The sequence below is a fragment of the Onychostoma macrolepis genome, chromosome 14 (genome assembly GCF_012432095.1).
Source record: "Onychostoma macrolepis isolate SWU-2019 chromosome 14, ASM1243209v1, whole genome shotgun sequence".
In the NCBI taxonomy this organism is placed as follows: Eukaryota; Metazoa; Chordata; class Actinopteri; order Cypriniformes; family Cyprinidae; genus Onychostoma; species Onychostoma macrolepis.
The window spans coordinates 24211264-24235219 of NC_081168.1; the positions used below are offsets into that span (position 1 = coordinate 24211264).

General features: G+C 34.0%; 1 protein-coding gene across 3 annotated transcripts; it reads right to left on the minus strand.

The window, feature by feature from the left end:
- Positions 1–817: 817 nt before the first annotated feature.
- etf1a (eukaryotic translation termination factor 1a) lies at positions 818–14676 on the minus strand. Of its 3 annotated transcripts, none has more exons than XR_009274278.1 (12): positions 14535–14676; positions 14130–14223; positions 11016–11191; positions 9973–10112; positions 9753–9891; positions 8524–8714; positions 8178–8307; positions 6872–7045; positions 3237–3301; positions 1744–1765; positions 1493–1640; positions 818–1385 (listed from the first exon to the last, which is right to left on the minus strand). XR_009274278.1 is itself a non-coding variant. In XM_058798773.1 (11 exons), exons 2-11 carry the CDS (start codon positions 14213–14215, stop codon positions 1303–1305), a joined length of 1332 nt encoding a protein of 443 aa, XP_058654756.1. In that variant the 5' UTR covers positions 14216–14223; positions 14535–14676; the 3' UTR covers positions 818–1302. The 3 variants fall into 3 exon arrangements, 1 of the variants encoding a protein (XP_058654756.1); XR_009274277.1 differs by having other exon boundaries at positions 1744–1768; XM_058798773.1 differs by lacking the exon at positions 1744–1765.
- Positions 14677–23956: the final 9280 nt, after the last annotated feature.

The window sequence follows — 23956 nt, forward strand, 5'->3', positions numbered from 1 at the left end:
AAATTATTTATAACATTAATTGTTAGTTGAAGGGTCAAACAATTAAAAATAAATGTTAAAAAAAAAAAGAAAAAAAATCACCATCATAAAAAAAAAAAAACCTTGCATATATTTTCTGCAAGTTTGTATTTTGCATTTTTATTTTCAAATCTTTATTAAATTGTGTTTTAGATCAGAGGTTTTCAATCTTTCACATGCAATGAACCCCCAAAATGAGATTACCAGGGACCCTAACCGTAGAATATAAAAGGCAAATATATAATTTTTTCTTCTTTTTAAAAAAATTTAATCTCAATTTATATTGTGAAAAATATTACAAATGTCTGAAAAATATTATTGGAAAATTTGAAAGGGAAATCAGCTTTTTTTATGTTACATTTTAAAGTCTTTTTTTAATCACTATAGTTATGTTAGATGTATTTCTTAGTCATATTTTATTTAAGTTAATTATATTTCGTTAAATAAAATGTTTCTTTTTAATCAATATTTTTATTAATTTATTTTTAGACTTTTTCTCTAAACTTTCCACAGACCCCCGTCACTTTTGATTTGAAATACCTTTAAAACCTCACATTGATTTTAAATTTTTGTTTCTAATAAGTTGACTAATAATATTCATTATATTTCTTAACTGATGTGTTAAAAAGAATGAGAATTTTTTTAATTTTTTTTTGCTACAGTGTTCATATAGTATGGCAAAGTAAATTGTCCATAAATAGTAAAATGTAATAATCTAGCACAAAATAAGGTTTCAATAAAAACACATTTTTGGGGAATATACAGAGCACACATCAGTAAAACACCAACAGAAGGTAGCTTACGTTAGATTTTTCAAATTTATTTTGTTTTCCCCTATTCATTACAGAAACCCATGTAAAAAAATACCACACTGTCATAAAATACAGCAGCAGCAATTGCCAATAATAATAATAATTAAAAAAAAAACAAAGGAAGAAAACTAGTTGTGAATTTATGGTGGAAAAAGTTGGGAGGAGAAGAACAGGGAACAGAGGATAAAAATAAAAATAAACATTTCAAATTGAGTCCAAACAGTCAGAAGGTTCCTGCAACTTTAATTCAAAAAGGGGAAGAGAATAAACAAATGAATCCTGTCCAATCAGAACGCTCTAAAAGCCGGGCTGTTTAATTATTCATGAACGGTTCTGTCCTTCATTTGACTGACAGATGACACACTTCTCAAACTGTGTGTTTTTGAGTATTTGGTAAGAAAGAACTATCCCCCCCCCTCCGCGATGATTCCTCAAATCTTCATTGATTTCTCTCTAGCTCAGTCTCGACTACCTAGTAGTCATCCAAATCAAAAAACTCCTCATCTTCTCCCTGGTAATCCATCCCCTGGAAATCCACTCGGTACCGCAAAATACCTAATAGAGAGACATAATTTAATTAAACAGTAAAAAATAAACAGTAATACGATTCTAGATCAGCAACTTTTCATTGATGAACAAATCCAGATTCAGCTTCCTCTCACCTCCGATTCCTCCGAAACCCTTGACGAACTGCGATCCCTCCTGACTTTTATCCGTCACGATCTCCAGAGTCGCTCCAAACTTCTTATAGCTGTTGGCGAACCACTCCAGCAGCGCAATGCACTCGATGAGCTCGTGGTCCTGACCCGTCTGAGCCACACAACAACACAAACAAACAAACACACAATCAAACATTACACCCGTCAGGGCTGTCAAATGTGTAAAAGTGTTATGATAATGCACTGCGAATTACTGCATATCTTCATTTGGTGGCTCTTCTTTACACATGTAAAAAGAAAGGGGGAAAAGAAACAACCGTTTCATCATCAAGCAACCAGTGCATTGCCTGACAATCGCTAAAGTCATTAAATCATAGAAATGTCAAATTAAAACAATATAAATAATAAAATAAAAATAATTGAAATACAAACTTTTAATCTCAAGGGGACTTCAAGAAAATATTTTATATAAAAGGGGTTCAAGCTGACAGAAAAGTTTGGTAATCCGACGCAGCAATGCACATGCCATTTCCAGTAAAGAATAGAAATTCCTTATCTTTGACTCACAGTTTTATTTACCATATTGACCCGAATATAAGACGATGTTTTTTTCTTGGAAGTACATCTGAAAAAACGCGGTCGTCTTATATTCAGGGTCTAGACTTTGACATGTCAATAATACACCCACAACAATAGGTGGCGCCAAAAACGCATAAAACGAGTGTGCCATGAAATATGTAATGTAATGCGTGTTGTAAAGATCGCGAGTGAAAACAAAAGAAAAACAAAAGCTTACAGCCGCACGAGTCGTAACTGTCATGTTAGCCTGATGGGACCAAACTTCCTCTGTAAGTGATTTTAAAACATAAGACTGTACCCAGATTTGAAGACTACAATAAGATTTCACTTCTACTGATAATAACATTTTGGTAGGCTACTATGAGTTGGATAGCCTAATTGTTATATAATTCAGATGGGCTACCTGTTATTTCAATGGTATATCAAAAAGTGTATATTTTTCAGTGTCATTGTTGGTACATTTTACCAGTATTTACCATACTTTCAAAACAAAAATTAAAATAGGAAAAATATGCAATATGAAAATAATTTAAGAAAAAATGTGTTTTACAGAGAGAGAAAAAAAAAAGAAGCAAGATTTGGTTTCTGGAAAAAGGGGGGTCGTCTTATAATCAGGGTCGTCTTATATCCGGGACAATACGGTATATAGCACAAAATGTAAAAAATAGTAACACACACTCAATCCAGCTATTCCAATCAAATCTACATATGCAATAGAAGAGCCAAATTTGCAAGAAAAAATTGAAGTAAAGATTAAATTAAATAAACAATTTCGATGAAAAAAATGAAACTAAACAAATTAGAAATGTTGTCTCAGGAACCACCTGAAATAAATGTAAGCTGAAGCACTAAAATAAACTGGAAAAAAACTAAGAACTAAAGAAAATAATATAGGTACTTAATAATACATAGAACTAATGAAATATATCAAATAAAATTAAAAATTAAAACTTAAATGGTAATATTTAAAAAAAAAAAATAAATAATAATAATAATAATAATATTATAGAGGCCAAAAACAACAAAATTACTAAAAATGTAATTTTTTGTTAAAAAGTTAATCTAAAAATAACATTTAAAATATGAATAAAAGCTATAAAAGTAATGGTAAAATAACAGTTTTTTTCTTAGTGCAGACAACCTTTGACACAGATACACACACACACACCTCTTTGTCTACGAAGTGCGATTTGTCCTTCTCTTGTTCTGGGGTCAAATAAATGACTTTCTCATCTGAAACACAGCAGTGAGAAGACATTACAGAAGCACTTCCGCTCAGCACAATCTAATCTCTTACAATCTGTTGAAGCAACAACCCACAGTAAAAACAAACACAGTGAACGTAAGGAAGTGCATTTACACTCCTTCAACACTCATGCTTACAGGGAACACAGAGCCAGAAGGAAAAATCATCTGTAGTAAATAGAGAATATTATCGCATATACAGTGCATAAATGAGTACACCCCCTCTAAAACTGAACAAATAACATTACTCTTTATCTGATCAATTACCAAAGAAGAATTTGAAGAAGAAGGATTTTCTTATCAAAGTGATAAAATGTTGTGTTGCACAAATGAGTACACCCTCCTGAAAGTTACTAAATTTTAAAAAAGTGTATAGGTTTAAGGTTATTTTTGATCAACAGGTAAGTATACTGAACCAAAACATTTAAAGACACGTAATTTCCTGAAAATTAAAAGTGTTATGTAGCCCACTGAATCATACTCAGACTTAATGCTTAAACTATATTTAAGTGTGAAAATATAGCAGAAGTAGCACCGACATTCAAAAACAATGGACTTGTGACAAGGCTCCTTAAATAATCAGATCTTCACTTTAAGTTTTCATTTAGTGAGGAGTGAATTTTTGCTAGAAAAAGAGCAGGAGAAATAACATGCAAGTGTCTCAGAGCCGGCAAAAGCTATGAAAAAAGTGACACTTTATCTCACAGAGTGTGACGCAGCCTGCAGAAGTGACATGCATGGTAGTTGTCACCACTAGAATTACCTACAGTAGCCAAAGCAAAATAAACTCATTTAACCTCTTCTAAGGCCCATATTTACAAAATAGATACTTCTGGAAACAGAAGATGCTACCCTCCCCTCATTCCCTGCATTATTGGGCATTTTTTTCAGCATGACAATGAAGATATTCATTCTCCCAAGGTGAAAATCCTTCAGTGAACATGTATTTCACTCGATCTTAACACTCTTGTGCAGCTGTGGGGGATTCTGTAGAGACGAGATGAGCAACACTCCCCATTAAAGACCAGAGCATTCAAGGAGGTCGTCCTCCAGGAGTTAAACAGGACAAATGTGAAAATTTGTCATGACCTTGTACACTCAGTGCCAAGAGGGTCAGAGCAGTATACTTAAAGTTCTGGAGGACATACTAAGTACTAGAATATTATACATTTGCTGAATTAAATCTAGGGTGTACTCATTTCTGCAATCCTTCATTTAAACAAAATTGGCTGATTTACTTATCTTACAGAAAATATTGGCATATATTTTGTTGTTTATAAGTATATCTTTAATACATTTCAATTTTTCCATCTTTCCATGAATTATATTAGTGATCATTAAGAAAATACATCTTTATATTTATTCAGAGGGGGTGTACTCATTTATGCTGTGCACTGTGTATATATATATGTATATATGTATAGGGGGAGACCAGGGAGTGTTGTAATTTTATGATAAATTGTATTTAAAATAATTTTATTTTATGACCAAAAAACTGATTTTCAGGAAAGAAAGTAATTTTCTTCATTAAGAATATTTTTTGCCTAACAATCATTGTGTTGTAGATACAATTATTTGACTTACATTTACATTTATGCATTTAGCAGACGCTTTTATCCAAAGCAACTTACATTGCATTCAAGTTACAGTTTTTACATTTTATCAGCTCTTACATAACCTGAAGTAGCTGTTTCTCTAGTTTAATTTGAAACTTTGCATTCATGCTAACTTAAACCCCACATGCTAAAACAGTTAGCTATGTTATGGCTGTTTGGGGTGGGGATAGTTGTAACGGTTCATTAAAAATGTCCAACTAACCAACTCCTTATGATGATTCCAATTGTCCAATCATATCCTCTATTGAGGCTAAGTCATGTGAGGTTTTTGTTGCACATCAAGGGATTTATGTAAAATGTATTTCCATCATAGTTTATGCGCATATCTTCTTATTGGATAAAAACACCATCCGCCTCTCATAGGTTTTTTGTGCACATGTTCAGAATTTATGAGCATCTTGACACTTCCATCTAGCATTTTTTTTTTATGTGATGCTCCAAAATTCACATAAAATAGGTAATGGCAACACAGCTAGAATACAGTACACACACTCACACAAACAGCAATTGTTTTTGTGCTAAATTTAAAGTCCTAAAAGGAATACAATATAATGTCACTTTAAATGATTCGCTTTATTCAAAACTGATTATTCTTTGTTTTTCAATCAAGTTTTTGCGTAAATGTGGGTCTTATTTCAGCTAATTAATTCACACTGTTACATCTATCCCCAGCCTGTGTTATAACTCACCCCAGTAGTGGGGTAGGTTGTAACAACGTAACTCTTTGTATTTGACAAACTCACATAATCTTTGATTATGCAGTACATGTCCAAGTGAGTTTTATTTGTAGTAGACAAATGTGGCTACCGTATATCAAAGTTACAAAAAGTGTTACTTTCATCCCCGGTCTCCCCCTATAGCTGTTACTATATTGTCACTGGAACACTGGATTGACCAATCAGAAGACAGGAACAGTTTTTATATAATTATTTGTGATGTGATTTAATTAGATTGAATTATTTTACTATAAAATTTGAAATAAGAATGAAAGGGTCCATGTTATAATTTCTGATGTGATTTAAACAGATTTAAAGGTGCCATAGAATGGAAAACTGTATTTATCTTGGCATAGTAGAATAATAAGAGTTCTGTACATGGAAATGACATAACGTGAGCCTCAAACACCATAGTTTTCTCCTCCTTATGTAAATCTCGTGAATAAAAAAAGACGAAAAATAGGCGAATCTGAACATAACACCGACTGTGACGTAACAGTCGGGATCACTAATAGTTACGCCCCCAATATTTGCATATACCCGCCCATGTTCTAAGCTAGCTGGACCTGCACAGCCGAATCATTAGAAGTTCTGCAGGTATTGTGAAGAAACAAGCGAGGACAACAGCGATAATGACAGATCATGGAAATAAATGTTCTGTTCCAGGCTGTGCAGGGGATGTGAAGTGCAGGGGTGGGTTGGTGTCTGTATTCAGAAAGGCACGGAAAGCAAATAACGCGTTCCACTAAACTAAGGGACATGGTTAGCTCCTTGCTATCGGTAGCCTGTTACATTACATAAGATTTCACTTACCACATAAACAGAGTTCAATGCCCAGCATATTAATAGCGGCTCCCTGATGCCCGCATTTTATATACAGTAGAATTACCCGACGATATAACTGCGCGAGAAAGTATTGAAATATATATTTTCCCTGCGTTTCCTTCCTGCTGTGAGCTACTGAAATGAGCCTCACTGTGAAACAGCCAATCAGAGCAGAGCTCAACATTATTATTCATGACCCTTCCAAATAAGCCATTAACAGACCGTTTCATTCTAGGGAGAAATCCTAGGGTTGTAAATGGACATGTAAAACTGTTTCTAGAGATTTTTTGCCCTTACCTAAGCCACATACCTTCTATGTAGATATCAGAGAACAATTTGAAATATTGTATCAATGAACATTCTATGGCACCTTTAATTATTTTGTGTGTGTGTCTCTGTACCGTTCTCGGAGCCGTTGACCTCCGCGCCGTGCAATCTCAGGACATATCTCATGGTCTCCAAGTTTTCATAGACAATGAGAATTTCAACAGCTCCCATTTCCAGCGCCTTCAGTGTGTCCTCCACACCGAAACAATACTTCCCTGTGTCCTGACTGATCTCATCGAAGTATCGCCCTGAGACACAGAGCACAGTTATTAACATTCAGCTCTGTTTAGGTTAGCAAGCTAGTCAAACACTTGATTTAGTTTCAAAATAGTGTTTTATTTGCAAATATATAATTCATGTGTTGTAAAGCTGAATTTTCAGCATCATTACTCCAGTCTTCAGTGTCACGTGATCCTTTAGAAATCATTCTAATATGCTGTATTTTTGATTAAATAAATGTAGCCTTTTGCCTATTAGCATACATGCAGTATATACTGAAATGTACTAATGTATCAATACATGGATTTGGTTAATGTAAAAATTTGTTTAAAAATAGGCAATAAAAAGAAAATTAAATATAATAACCATTAAAAAAAGGACCTAATTCATAATGCAGGAGTTTTAATTATAAACAAGCCCAAAATACACTGGGACTCTTATTTTGAAATGTCTGTTCTGCTGCTACAATATGATAAAATATGCACTCTTCCAACCATCAATAACATATTACAATATAAACACATATTATAATTTATTAACAGTAAATCATAATCGACCACTTTGCATAAATGCTCAATAGTCATTGATTGGAAACTTTGTTTTGACTTTGAACATAGCGGTCACATTTATAGAATTTATTCATCACCTTTGATTGATAATCATATAAGGTCATATCGTGAATCGTGCTTTTCCGTCTCAAATTTAATATGGGCCTTAAAGTGATAATTAAGACTTTTCTTACAGTATTCGAAAGCATAGTTCACCCAAAAATAGAATGTTGGTAACCAAATAACTGACTTACATAGTATGGAAAAAAAAATACTACGGAAGTCAGTGGGGACCAGAAACTGTTTGATTACCTACATTCATCAAAATATCTTCTTTAGTGTTCAACAGTAGAAAGAAACTTTGCTTGAGGGTGAGTAAATGATGACATAATTTTCATTTTGTTGTGAACTCTCCCTTTAAGATAATACATCTGATGAAACTGAATTTAAGAGTTTAAGGACTCTCGTGGGTTTGCATGTGCAAAACGCTGTTCGTTCGTGTTGCTTAATAGTTGTTTGGTTATAGAATGATTTCTGAATGCAGAATTAGACTGTGGTCTTGTTAGAGACTCATAAGATACAGAATTGCATCTTTGTGAGAATCATCATTTACCTATTAGTTTTTTCTCCTGTATGAATTTGACGTTGGACAGGACCTCAGCGGACAGTTCGATGGCCTGATTGAAGCCGTTTTCTCCTCCGTAAGAGATGTCGACCAGCTTCAACACTTTCGCCTGCAACCTCTGCAACCAATCAGAGACAACAAACTGATGTTAGAAAGACCGACTTCAGCCAATCACAAACAAACTGCGATTAGGTCACATCCAATGATAAACTAAATACAGAACAGAATACTTCTCTTAATATTTCTACATATTACTCTTAACAATGTCTTTAGAGAAAGTGAATTCAACTAATCAGAGACCAACAACTACCAACCAATCTGCTTTCTTTCTTACCGGGTCAAACATGTCTGATTGGCTGAGCTCTGTTTTTAAATCTGCAGATCCGGCCAGCACCAGTCCAGCCACATTCACTTTATCATTGGACACGAAGAGCTGCACGGAAGTCTCTGCCACCTTCCTCACGTAATTATGTCTCTTCTCCATCCTTAACCGAGCGAAACGCAGCGCGGACTGACCTCCTCTTCCTGAGAGAGAAAACCATCAGAGATTTAATTCTATAAAATAATATTCTATTTTAAAAAAATTTAGTAAAGATGACACTGAATTTGATTTTAGCCATATTGGCCAGAACAAATTTCAATATTCATGCGTTTATTCTAAATTTTAAAAATGAAAAATGAGTAATGATGCAAATGAATCAAGTCAAAATTTGGAATCAATTAATTGAAATGGATTTAATCCCATGCAATAACACTCAAGAACAGAAGACCAGAGAAAACTTGGGTAAAGATGACACTCTTACTGAACAACATGGCTAAAATAAACCTCAATTTCAATATTTATGTTTTTATTCTAAAATTAAAAGAGTAACATTTAAAAAAAAAAAAAAAAATTTAAATAATTTTGCAAGAAGGAAAATATAGTATAATCTAGTTTAGAATAATCAAGACATGTTTTTCAAAATAAATGTTTGTTTATGGTTTACATAAACAAAATTATAATAAATATAACAAATATAACATTAATAATGCATTTAATTCTACAAATTGGCATTCAAGACTGGTGAAAACTGGAGAAAGACAACACTGTTACTGGACTTTATTGATAAAAATGATAAAATATCTATGCATTTAGTGAAAAATTCAAAGGCTAATAATTTGAAGGGGAACAAAACAAAGTTAAAAATATCTAATTTTTCACAAAATAAACACTGAATAATACACAATCATTTTAATTTATATACACCAATGTTACATAATCAGGACTGTTTAAATACAGATCATTTTACTTAAACATTTTATTATTTACAAAATTAGTGATGAGTGATGCAAATGAATTATTGAGTGAGAGTTTAGAATCAAATGAATTGTACGTACCAACTCTAACACTGATTTGCTGCAAATTTTTGAGTCTCAAGAGACAGATCAATTATGAAACTAGTTTAATGACATAATATTTTGGAAACTTAATGGCTAAATACTAAGTACACTGAAACCGTCTTGGTTTTCTATGAGCCCTCGACACAGCTGTCAGATAAAAGTGAAGTGTTATGCTGTGATTACCGTGTTTTTTGGGCAGGTCCACAGTGAATTTGTGCAGCACTTCTCTGGCGTTTCCCTGCAGAGTCCCGAACAGAGCTCCACTACCATCAATGACAATGAATCCAAACTTACTGTCATCTGACAATAACGCCGTCAGAGCCTAGAGAAAGACAGACGATTATAAAGCATCTCAAGTATAATGAGCTTCATGAAACAGGCTGGATTTGGACTGTGATTGTACCTCGGTGTGGAACTTGTTATCACAGAGGTACAGAGAGGTGTTGATGGGTTTGAACGGCTCAAAGTCAATGTTGACTTTCTTCTCTTTGCCTTCTTCTGTCACTATGGTGCCGCAGTAAACCACCAGACCGTTATGGGGCACTGCAAACACACAGCAAAACAGGATGAAACTCCAGCTGTATATTTGCTAAAGTCTGACGATCAACTATAAGAGTGTGGACTCTGGATGTGGTTGACATGAACAAACAAGAAATATCGGAGTAAAAACAAAACATCAACATGCAACGGTGCGCGAAACCCATTTTACTTCCGTACCGTGACATACTTCCAGTTGAAACTGAATATTTAATGCAATAAAAGTAAACGCAGGACAGGAATTGAGCAGATCTTACTCAAATCTATCATTTTTGTTATTACTGCTGTAGACTTTAATGCATTAACTGATAGTAAACTATTGTGTTAATTACTGGCAATAGCGATGCACTGAAAGTATTTATTTATTTTAACCAGGACACACTGAAAATTAACACAAAAAAAAAAAAACACTGTTATTTAATCATCAACTAATTAATCACCACACAAATAAAAAATGTTGTGTAAATACATTTAAACTGCACATAAGGCAACTTTTTAAAAGATGTTATTATGCTTTTACTCCAATTCATTGATGAAATATAAACATTTAAAAGGTGGCTATAATAGAAACTTGTTTTCATAAAAGATACTTAAGTAATGAAAACAACAGGTTAAGTAAAGATATAATGAATATGTAATACAGTGAATATATTTGCTCCATTTTGGTCAATTGTCAGCTAATAAGGTACAAAAAGCTACTTTTTAAACAGACAAACTGCCGCACAAATGGATTGTGCCGAATAAGATCACAAAGTACATTTAGAAAGTAAAAATTGTCTATTTGAAGGGTCGTAATGACTTCATATCTTATGATCAAAAATAATCTTATAACATTGACGTTGTTCTAGCTAGCAAAAACTTTAACAAAAAAGCAGGTGTGTTTGGTTGTGGAGCTAAAGACACACACACCTTTGTTGTAGAGTTTGAGTCTCTGCTGGACTGAAGTAATGGCTCCCAGCACTGACAGCCGGTTCACTCGACTCTTGATGTTTGACGCTGTACCAAACTCGTCTGCTAACATCTTGGACACTCTGGAGATCTGATCTTTAGGAGGAATGATGAGCGAGATCATGCTGGTCCCATTACTGACAGAGAGAAACAAACACCAATGTTATTCATTTACAATTATGATATATTTGGTATATGCTTTTATCCTAAGCGACTTGCATTGCAGTCAAGGAACACATTCTATCAGTACATGCATTCCCTGGAACTCAAACCCTTGAACATGACCGTTGCTAGCACCATTATCTACAGGTTGAGACATAGGAATTGATTTTCAGCTTGATAAAACCACCAAACTGACAAATTACTGTCAATGAACCAAATTACAGTAAGAAAAAGGTCCAAAATAAAGCGAGCTGTTACTTGCTACCTATGAAGCAGCCTTTTAAGGCAGGATCCTAACTCAAAAGGTGACGGGTTTGAAACACTACATAGTCACCAATACTTAATTTGCATAACAACATAAACATTGTTATGTTCAACACACAGAAATATTGCTTTTTGATTAATACAATCATGTAAGTACTTTATAACTGAAGAAAAGTGCAGAAATGATTTTCACTGCTAGTCAATTTCACAAATAATTGACAAGTATCATAAACATATAATATTTAAGTACAAAAAAGAAAAGTCCAACCTTAAATTGGCATTTGCACACAACTTTACTTCTGCAATGTGGCATTTCCAGATGAAACATTTCTCAATGAAATAAAAGGACATGAATAGACCAGATCTTTCTCAAATCTTTCATTATTTGACATTACTTTACAATGTATGTATTAACTTGTATGTATTAAGTGCATTAACAAACTGTGGAAAATATGGTGTAGAAACAAACTTCATTTAGAAATTTACAGGCCATTTTACAAATAATTGGGTCAAAGATAACACGTCCCAATTTGGTGTCCGCATCAAATTAAATTCACAAAAGTGTTTTTATATACATAGAAAGCATATCAAATGCAAGTAAAATGTCTACTTTAATGTCTTTTGATACAAAAAATATTAATAAAGCATTAATAAAGCAACTTTTATTGTTTTGATGCTTAAAAATCACTATCTGTCTTTGACCCAATTACAAAGAATCAGCAAGTAACACATTGGATTAAAGGTGAAACTTAAGTAGAAAGAGTGAAATGGTATTTTCTTGTAAAACATACTCCAATAATTTTTGTTTTACTTACAAAAAAATTTTTTAAAAATCCCTGTTTGTTTGCATTCTTCACAGTGCATTCTGGGATTGCCTTCTCTGTATGTTATAGATCAACTATGATGCCTTATAATGGTGCCTATATTGGCAGCTCACTAGTTATTAGAACAGAATAAGAGAGTCACAAAGACGTCAAACACCTCAGTATTATCAGGCATTTCCAGAGTTACTCTCACACAAACTGCTGCTAAAAAACAGACTGACTTCAAACTCTGGGTTTACACCATCCACACTGAGCTGCGAGCAGTTATCAGGGTCAAAACACTGAGACAGACCAACACGCGCTGCTTTATTTACACACACACACGTGGCATGAAGGTCAGCGGCACGCAAGCATGAAAACAAAAAGTTTCAGTTTCTGATGTGGGATTGTGCCTGCGAGCATTAATTACTCTTATCTCATGTGCAGAAGTTACCCTTGAGTGAAGGTCTGTATTGTTGTGATTCTCAACATAACTACCTGTCAGAATCAAAGCACGAGTGTCATGCCGATGACGCATTTACACGCTCTCTCAGCGGTTCTTCTTCAAATAGACCCATGTACGCTTGCTTTACCCTTGATCAAGAGCTCACAGATCCACATTCTTCATCCAGCAAAGCTATCTCGGTTTCAAAACCCACAGCAAAATGCCTGCCAAAAAGTAGGTTGTAGATTCAAATCCCAGGTTCAAAAATCACAACTGTGTCCTTGAGCAAGACTCTTACCTGAACCTATAATAAATGCGCTGCATGATTAATGTGTTATTATAGTCATTATGAGGCACAAAACGCACCTGTTTGAAACTCGCTGTGATTCAGAACTCAAACACACACACACACACACACACACACACACACAGAAGGTCTGAAGTGAAGTATCTGACACCGTTATGAGAGCTGCCCGGCCCTGCAGCTGGACTAACCTGTCATTACTGCAGGAATCACTATTACTATTGCTCATACTTAAACATTAGGGATTAGGAAGAAAACCACATTAAACTGAACTCTGTCTGTGTGTGTGTGCGCATATGCTCTTGCCCTTCTGCTCCAGATTTGAATTACATGATATATGTGACCCTGGAGCACAAAGCCAGTCATAAGTAGCACAGGTATATTTGTAGCAATAGCAATTTTAGCTTATATGCTATATTGGATGTGATATTGACTAAATATATTATTCATTTAAAAAATATATTTCTTTGAGTGTAACGGTTTACAACATTTATTTGTGACCCTGGACCACAAAACCAGTCTTAAGTCACGGGGGTATATTTGTAGCAATAGCCAACAATACATTGTACGGGTCAAAATTATCGATTTTTCTTTTATGTCAAAAATCATTAGGATATTAAGTAAAGATATTTAGTAAATTTCCTACCGTAAACATATCAAAACTTCATTTTTGGACTTCATTTGGACAACTTTAAAAGCGACTTTTCTTACTATTTTGATTTTTTTGCACCCTCAGATTCCAGATTTTCAAATAGTTGCATCTCGGTCAAATATTATATCCTATCCTAACAAACCATACTTCAATGGAAAGCTTATTTATTTAGCTTTCAGATGATGCATAAATCTAAAAAAAAAAAAAAAAAATACCCTTATGACTGGTTTTGTGGTCCAGGGTCACATATACAAAATGTAACTGTACAAAACTTAGTTTTTATCAATACATATGTTGGCATGTAATAAATGAATCTTTGTGGGGTTTGAAACTATAACCTTTGAGTTCCCAGTCCATGCGTCACCCGCTAAACTAGCGCAACATGTAAACACTTTTATTATTCTGCTTATCGTTCAATCGCTTCCACAAAAGCTCTGTCTCTCACCCTCTCGCCGCTTCCAGACTCTTGATGAGTTTCTTGATCTTCCAGATCTCCACATTTCTGTCCGCCGCGCTCGGATCATCTGCCATCTTCAGTCCTGCAACAGCGGAAAGAAAGCGCCGTTAAAACCGGGACCAACCTGACCTGAGTGCGCGTGCGTGCGTGCTAGCGCCGGTGATCGGTGACTTGACGCCCCTCTTCGCTCTCCAAGGCCGCACTAACTAAAAGTACCACAAAGTACCATGGTATTACACTAATTTCTGACACGTACCCCGGAGGTGTTATTGTATTCTTTGAAGTAGCATGTAAATAGTATGGTACACGTCGAAGAACACTAACCGAGTACTCCAGATCCTCTTTAAAAGCCCATATAAACCTGTACGTAACACATTTGTCCGTTATAAATACCTGGCTGTCTCTCTCCGGTCCGCCGGTTTCGGTCTGTCGGTCTCTTCCACTCGCGTCACGCCGCCGCCGGTTCCTGCGGATACACGTGGGAGGAGGAGCTTCAGCGCGTTCACTTCCTAGTTACCTGCGTAGAAACCATCGGGAGCCACGTGAGTGCAGCGGGTTTCTGCGACACGTACAGCGGTTTTTCCTACAGGGGGCGCTCTGTGGCCCACAGACGCGATTGAACCACATTAAAATCTCAGGATTTTTTTTTTTTTAATTAGAACATCAAATATGTGACCCTGGACGACAAAACCAGTCATAAGGGTCAATAAATAAAAAATAAAAAAACTGAATAAATAAGCTTTCCACTGATGTATGGTTTGTTAGGATCGGACAATATTTGTTCGAGATACAACTATTTGAAAATCTGGAATCTGAGGGTGTAAAAAAGTCAAAATATTGAAAAAAATCGCCTTTAAAGTTGTCAAATTGAAGTTCTTAGCAATGCATATTACTAATCAAAAATTAACTTTTGATATATTTACGGTAGGAAATTTACGAAATATCTTCATGGAACATGATCTTTACTTAATATCCTAATGACTTTTGGCATAAAAGAAAAATCGATAATTTTGACACATACAATATTGTTGGTTATTGCTGCAAATATACCCCAGCTACTTATGACTGGTTTTGTGGTCCAGTGTCACATATTTCAAATATAATATATATATATATATATATATATATATATATATATATATATATATATATATATATATATTGACAATTCTTTAGCAGCAGGGTTGAATAAAAAAGCACACCTTGTGTAGCACACAATGATACAAAAAAAATATAGACATTGAATTGACAAAATACAGTGGAGAGTTCGCGCTAAGCCCCGCCTACTGTATGTTTGCTTTCCATTCTAGCCGCTATTTCTCCTGGTCAATGCGTCGTTCTGATTGGCTAAGAATTGCGTCGGAAAGCGGAAATAATCCTAATTTATCCGGTGCATAGGTAATGTAGTTTTTATAGGTTTAAATAGCATGATACACAGCTATTGTGTTTACTTAAAAACGGTATTATCTACGTACGTGTCCAACAATATTAATAATAACAAGAACAACAACAATAACGTACTTTTGTCTTTTCTGGTAATTTTAGTTACAGATGTATTCACTAAATTAATAATTTATAACATGCAACCTGTTTTCAATTTTGCTAATTTTATTCGTTGAAAAGGATATATAACTTCTCCGTTTGTTGCAGGCTATGGTGCGTCTTATTGTCGCCAGCAGAGGGAGACATTGTCTCTCACATGTCGCATTGTGAAATATATTTTGCGATATATCCTAAAACAACAGTGATGGCAGTGAGAAATACTTGATAGATTTGGAATTGAAACATGAAGACTTCATTTGTTTGTTTAACAAGAATATTTCTGTGTTTTTGTTGTGGAATTCAGGTTTGCTGAAACACAGGCAGCTCCAGATGGACAGATTTTAGTGTTAGTGTTTCTTTTACACTCCAGCCAGTGCAGTTCATTAGTGCACACTGTGCCTGTTGTCAGTTTAATCACTGAATAAAACATATACGTTTTAGGAAGTCTTCCATATTAATAGACAAATCTTAATTAATCGTCCATATTATGATTGATGTGCTCAGACTATTTTTTATTAATTAAACGATAAACTCTCCAAACCTACAGGGAATATTCTATTTATGTAAAGAAACTCCCATATGGTCAATTATATAGTTTTTCTGGCCAAAATATATTTTAAATATATGCTAAATGTAACCCTGGACCACAAAACCAGTCATAAGTGTCAATTTTTCAAAATTGAGATTTATACATCACCTGAAAGCTGAATAAATAAGCTTTCCACTGATGTATGGTTTGTTAGGATCGGACAATATTTGTTCGAGATACAAATATTTAAAAATCTGGAATCTGAGGGTGCAAAAAAATCAAAATATTGAGAAAATCGCCTTGAAAGTTGTCCAAATGAATTCTTAGCAATGCATATTACTAATCAAAAATGAACTTTTGATATATTCACAGTAGAAAATGTACAAAATATCTTCATGGAACATGATCTTTACTTAATATCCTAAAGATTTTTGGCATAAAAGAAAAATCAATAATTTTGACCCATACAATGTATCTTTGGCTATTGCTACAAATATACCCCAGCTACTTAAGACTGGTTTTGTGGTCCAGGGTCAGAAATAAATGTTGTAAACAGTTACACTCAATGAAATATATTTTTGAAATTAATAATATATTTAGTCAATATCACAGCCAATATTACAGTAGCATATAAGCTAAATGTGTTGAAGACAACAAATGAAGTTTTTCCTTCAGATGTGACATATGTAAATATATTCTCTTGGATTGAAATATATGGAGGGCTTTTAAAAATTTATTTACATTTTTAAAATATATTTATGTAAATATATTCTTAAATATGGCCATTTTACTTTTGTATATTTTGAAATATATATATATATATATATTTTTTTTTTTTTTTTGCTGTATGGGCTTTTGGCTAGCCAACAGAGAACATTAAAATATCTGTTTTGGGAACTTTCTGGGAGCTAGAATCGTTAGCTGGGTATAAAATATGTGTGATCACACAATTCACACTCCAACTGGAACAACTGAAAGCATTTTGAAGATTTTGCATGTTTATATTTAGTGTTTTTCCATGTTAACATACACTTAAATCTGTTTCCTTTGCACAGGCCAAGAAAATCCCAGTTGAAACTATCCGTGATAATAGCGATTTAAGGATGACAATCTCAGTAATTCTCGGCTCAAACACTTTTGAACACCCTGAGACTCTCTGGCGCTGATGCTCGGGTTATTTTGGGAAGGCTGGATGTGTCTCCTGGAGGGTGTGAGGACGTTTGCTCCCGGTGAGAGTCAGGTCAGCGTTTACGAGCGCAGACACTGCAGCAGTTATCAGAGGAGGCAGATGGTCATTACCACCGCATGAGAGCCTGGTGCATCAGCACACCAATTATTACACTATCAACATCTGAATGATGCTTTAACTTCATGTCAAATTAAACGTCAGCGCTTTTATTCTGGAAATAGAACGAAAATGATTTAGCAAACAGAAGGACGAGGGGTCACAGCAGGGCCTGTGTTTTGCTGATTGTGCACTTCTGCATTTCTATATCTATAAATTAAAGTATCCACCTTATTTGAATGTATTTTAATATATTTTTGTAATCATAAACACACCGGATTTGCAGATAGCTTTGCTGATTACTGAACTTTGTTTACCTATAGCGGCCCATGAATAAATAAATAAATAGAATATATATTCTGCATTATTTTTAGTCTGGACTGATCTGGGTAGAAGCGTCTTTAGAACCAACAGCCTGACATCGTGTTGAAAATTTTATACATTTTTATTTTAGTTTTAGTTACTTTAGAACATCAAGTTAAACTAAATAACAAAGAAAAATGTATTTGTATATACAATAATTTGTATGATTTTAGTATATTTAAAGGTGCTGTATGTAGGATTGACACCCAGCGGTTGAACTAGGTATTGCAGTCCTCCTCAGACTTGACGCACACGCAGGTTGCCAGATTAACGACACCAACAGGAACGAGCACACATGAGGATGAATACAATTAAATACACTGTGTTTTTCACCAACTGGCAACCCGCGGTGCTGAAATACAATTGGGTGAACTGGCAGTGGGCGGGTTTCACAAACCATAACAAACACAGACATTCCGGGCCGGAATACACATTTTCAAAGAAGAATAACTGACTGTAGCATTGTTTTTCAGATAAACAAGTATGTTAACTTAGCATGTTTCTTAAATATCTGCAAACATATTATGGTATTTTTATGCTTTAGTAGAGTCAAAATCCTACATACAGCACCTTTAACTTTTTCAGTTAAAGTTTACTTTATTTCAAGTAATTATAGATTTTAGATTTAGTTAACTTTAATGTGTACTGTGTGTTCAGATCTGGTAATTTATTTAAAAACACATAAAAACAGATAATGATAAAAATACATGTTCAAAAGAGATAATGACGTGAATACATCTCTGCTATGAACATGCTTTTATTCCCAAATTTTTATTTAATTATTTTTTTCAAGGATTTAAGTGGAAAAAAAACACTGCTTATTAAATGTTAATTTTATTAAATAATAAGCATATATAAATATTTTATAATATACTATCAGCATCTGTGCACAATAATTTTTAATAAATCCTTATGTAGCCAAATAGATAATCATGCAGCCTAGTTTTTTTGTTTTAAGTAACAAGCTGAAGTTCAATACTTATGTTAGAGGTTAGAGATCACTAGAAATACCGATGATGCTTGACTCTAGTCAAATATGAACATGCTGTTTCTCTATAGAAGTGCTGCATCGACACACGCGGCTTTCACGGGACAAATCCCAAACTAAACAGCAGAATTAAGATGACCGTTAGCTGGATAAACTCACCGTGAAGACATGGTGAGACAAACACAATTATAAACGCAATTTTCAGATCTCTCCCCAAACGATTCGAGCAGGAGCAGGTCTAATCTGGTTTGCTCTTCCTCCATCGTTTCATTGGATGTTATGGGGTAATTTTAGAGGCCTTTTGGGACGCCGCGCGTCCAAGTCAGAAACTCCGGCCAAGAGATTTGTTCCAAATGGAAAAGCTTGGTACCAGATGACTCTGAGAGGAATGATAGATCGTTGCGGGGGAGATGCGGCGCTTTCAGGCCTTGCCAGGAACTGCTGGCAGAGAGGATTCTGGGTAACGGGCAGAATTCATGCTTCAGGTATGCAAATGTGTCTCAAGCACAGATGACCTCCTTTAGTCCTGTCAGTTTACACAAAAAATCCCATGATGCAGCAGTTTCGGTAACGACTGCTTTTTTTCGCTTCCTCAGATGCCTCAGACATCAGTTTGAATGTCACACACGAGCCGTCAACATGACGAGATCAAATGGAGACTAATAGCTGCCGTCTGCAGAGGAACCGATGCGATTATGTGTCAACAACAGCGCGTCTCTCCGCTGGCACTAATTGATCAGACGTGATTTCCCATCATTCCTGCAGGGAAAACTGGCGTCCTCAGCGCTGTCATGGTTATGGTTCAGGATTAAGGTCAAAGGTCATGATTATTTATGCAGCTTTGTAAAATACAGATTGTTTCAAATCAGCTTCATAGAAATAAACAGGAAAACAATCATTTTAAAAAAGCAACAAATTCAATTTCAGCTGTAAAGCAGCTTTATAGAAGACAATAGAGTCATTATTTAGTTCAGTGTTGATTTAATTCAGTTTAATAGCAGTATGGTTCAAAGTTAATCAATTATGAAAAAAAAAAATTAGCTGTTAGGCAGCTCTAAAAAAAGACAATAACATCATTATTAAATTCAATTTAGTTCAATGATTCAGTTCCACTCAAAAACCGTCAATATTGACAATAGTGTCATTATTAGATTAGTTCAATAACAGTGTCAATGTTGCAAAATTCATCAATTATGAAATTATTTAAGCAGTTAATCTACTATACGGAACACAATAATGTCATTATTCAGCTCAAATCAAGTTCAATGGTAATTCAGTTCAGTTCAATAACAATATCAACTAAGTAGAATTAATCAATTATGAAAATTTCAATTTCACAAGCAGCTCTACAGATCATTATTCAGCTCAGTTTAGTTCAAATTTTGTTTCAATTTACTTGTTAAATGTTGCAAAATTGATCAATTATAAAACAAATTCAATTTCAGATGTAAAGCAGCTCTATGAAGGACAATATTATCATTGTTCAACTCAATTCAGATCGATCTTAAATCAATTATGTTCAATAGCAGTCTCAAGGTGGCAAAATTAATCATTTATGAAACAGATTCAAATTCAGCTGTAAAACAGCTCTAAAAAAAGTCATTATTAAATTCAATTTAGTTCAATAACAGTGTCAGTGTTGCAAAATTAATCAGTTATGAAGACATTGCAGCTGTAAAGCTGTTCTACAGAACATTAGTGTCATTATTTATCTGAGTTTAGTTCAATGTTGCTTCAGTTCAGTTCAATGTGTTACTACTGCAAAATTCATCAATACTGAAAGAGACTGAATTTTAGCACAAGCAGCTCTACTCAAGATAGTAGAGTTATCATTCAACTCAATGTGGATTCAGTGATATATTACTTGTCTTTTAAGATCACAGTTAGAACTAGATTTACAGTCAAGACATTATTTTGTACTGTAGATGTTCTAAAGTAGTTTCAGAAAAGATACATATCCTTAATTATTTAGTAATTAATCAGTAATTGGTGTCGCGTCACTGCCATTCATAAATCATCTCTGTGGCCTCATGGGAGAGTAAAGTGTCCATCATATGCACACTTCAGAATCACAGCAGAAGTAGTAGGTCAAACGGGTACTTTTTGCCTACTCTTTTATAAGTACTATGAATTCAGACATACTTCTTTTGTCACATACTGGGTTTTTTTTTTACATTTATTTTATTATTTACATATGTGTGTGTGTGAAAAGACCCACAAAGCAGTAAAATTTGACGGAACAGAGAAACAGCTCATGGTTGACTCACCCAAATCTCCCTCACACACACACACACACACGTCTGCCACTGTTCCAGTCCGCTCTAGTTTCCATATGCAGCCATCTGCTGTTACAGTATTCACTCAAAAAAGACCTAAATTTAAGATTTATGTTTTTGGATTGCATATATATATATATATATATATATATATAGAAATCCCATGCATTTGGATTGCAGTTTTAACAAACTAATACATTTTATGTAATTAATATTTGCCAGTCATTTATCAATGAAACAGTTCAGATTTCTGCACTCCAAATAAATAAATGCATTGTTTATTAATAACTATTTGTATTTATTTCATTTCATTTAAATGATCATATTTTTTTATAAAATCACATTTATTTATATAATCAATACACTGTAAAAAGTGATGTTGACTTAACCCCTTAAGGTTAACACAGACATGATAGTGCACTATCCAAACGTATTTTTTTATAATTCATGAATGAAAACATTTTCCAAAGTGATTTTGATGTACCATTTCCATGGTAATGCAATGTCTGATTTTAAAATGGGTTTCAAAGGATGAATTTTGAGATTTTAAGTTTTCAACTGATATATAATTTCTTATGATTTCTAAAGCGTGATGGAGAAAAAGGCAAATAAGAAGACTTTCTGTGACAAAGGTCAGAACTCCTGTTATGATGTAGATTTTTCAGGTGCACTCTTGTCATAAATTAATCTATTACTTTTCCTACATAATTTTTTTACAAAAAAAGTCTTAGACCTTTCCAACGATATATAGTTTGTCATGATTAGATTAGGATTTCATTGTAAAATAGTGAAGTAAACGTAGGCGTCCCACAGGGTGGACGGTGACAGTTAAGAGGTTAACTTAAAAAAATTAAGGAAACCCGTTGCCTTAAAATTTTTAAGTAAATGATAATTAAAAAAAAAAATAAGTGAAGTGAATTGTCAAGTTCACTTAACTTTTTTTTTTTTAATTATTATTTACTTAAAAATTTTAAGGCAACGGGTTTCCTCAATTTTTTTTAAGTTAAGTCAACTTATCACTTTTTACAGTGTGTGCTTTGATTCAAATTGGTTAGAATCAGCATAAATCTGTTCATTGTGAAGATTCTATTGATGTCGTTAAAAAGTACGAGGATTGAGAAAGAAACAAATTGGATTTACTGATGATAAAAATAAACCTTGTTATTTAAAACATCGTTTTTTTTAGTACTTTTGCATCAATCTGTTTCATTGAAGTAAGACTGACAAATATGAGTCACATTAAGTTCATTATTTTTTGTTAAATCTGCATAATCCAAATGCGTGGAAATTGTATATGGAATTCAAACACATAAATCTTATATTTAGGCCTAAATATAAGCATATACTGCTTGGTGTTTTTATTAATTGTATATGCAACAGTGAAACATTTCTTCCTAGGCTGCATGTATAATTCTTTTGCTTTTCTTTATCAATAAAGCAGCATGATTGCTTGTGAGTGACAGCAGTGTTTCACTCACACATATGGCTTGATTTTGTCTCGTCCAGCTCTCGGAGGATGTTATTTGTCAATCAGGTGGATGTGGATGTGTGTCTGGGTTATTTCAGGGGTGAGAGACGACATCCGCTCGGCTTTCAGGCTTGAGTTCACGATGCCTTCAGTCTGATATAATCCCTCCGGGGACTCCAGCGTGCTTCTTACACTCAGTGAATCACGTCTTCCAGGAAACTCAATGAAAACTCTTCCTCAACTCAAACACGCCGGCTTTGAGTCGTGTGACAGAGCAGCATGAAATGTTAAGCCTCCACAGGCTCGTCTGCTGAACATATCTGTCATGTAACATGTCTTTGAGCTGCTTTAACTTCAGAGAGGATTCAGTCTGAACTGAAGTTCTTTGCAATCAGACCTGGAATCACATGAACACTGATTGTGTTTAGGACTCTTTTTGTTCAGATCTGTTCATTTATTTAAACACACATTAAAATTGCTTCCATAAAATATAGACTGGGTGTGCTACAGATGCATAAAAAATACATGGCCACTGGTGCCCAGAAATGGTGTTTGTGGTGAAATGTAAAAAACCTTTAATAAATTGGGTTAGGCATTGGTTTTAATGATCAGAGCCCAGTTTTGCTTTGGAATGTTTTGATTTTACATTAAAAATGCTGTTCAAGCAGATGGACAGATAAGAATATGTTTTAAATTCTTGAATTAAAATGTGAGGTGTTAAGGGAAAAAAAATATCTAGGTGGTGTAACCATCCTGAGATTGTAAATATCTATTTATGATTATGATTATTATTATTAAAAATATTGTTTATACAGTAAATTGTATTTTTAAAAAGTATATGTGTGACCTTGGATGACAAAACCAGTCATAAGTGTCAATTTTTCAAATTGAGATTTATACATCATCTGAAAGCTGAATAAATAATCTTTTCATTGATGTATGATTTATGATTGGACAATATTTGGCTGAGATACAACTATTTGAAAATCTGGAATCTGAGGGTGCAAAAAAAAATCAAAATATTGAGAAAATCGCCTTTAAAGTTGTACAAATGAAGTCCTTAGCAATGCATATTACTAATCAAAAATTCAGTTTTGATACATTTACGGCAAGAAATTTACAAAATATCTTCATGGAACATGATCTTTACTTAATATCCTAATGATTTTTGGCATAAAAGAAAAATCGATAATTTTGACCCATACAATGTATTTTTGGCTATTGCTACAAATATACCCCAGCGACTTAAGACTGGTTTTGTGGTCCAGGGTCACACACACACACACACACACACACACATATATATATATATATATATATATATATTTATTTATTTATTTTAATATGTAATGTATAATTCTATT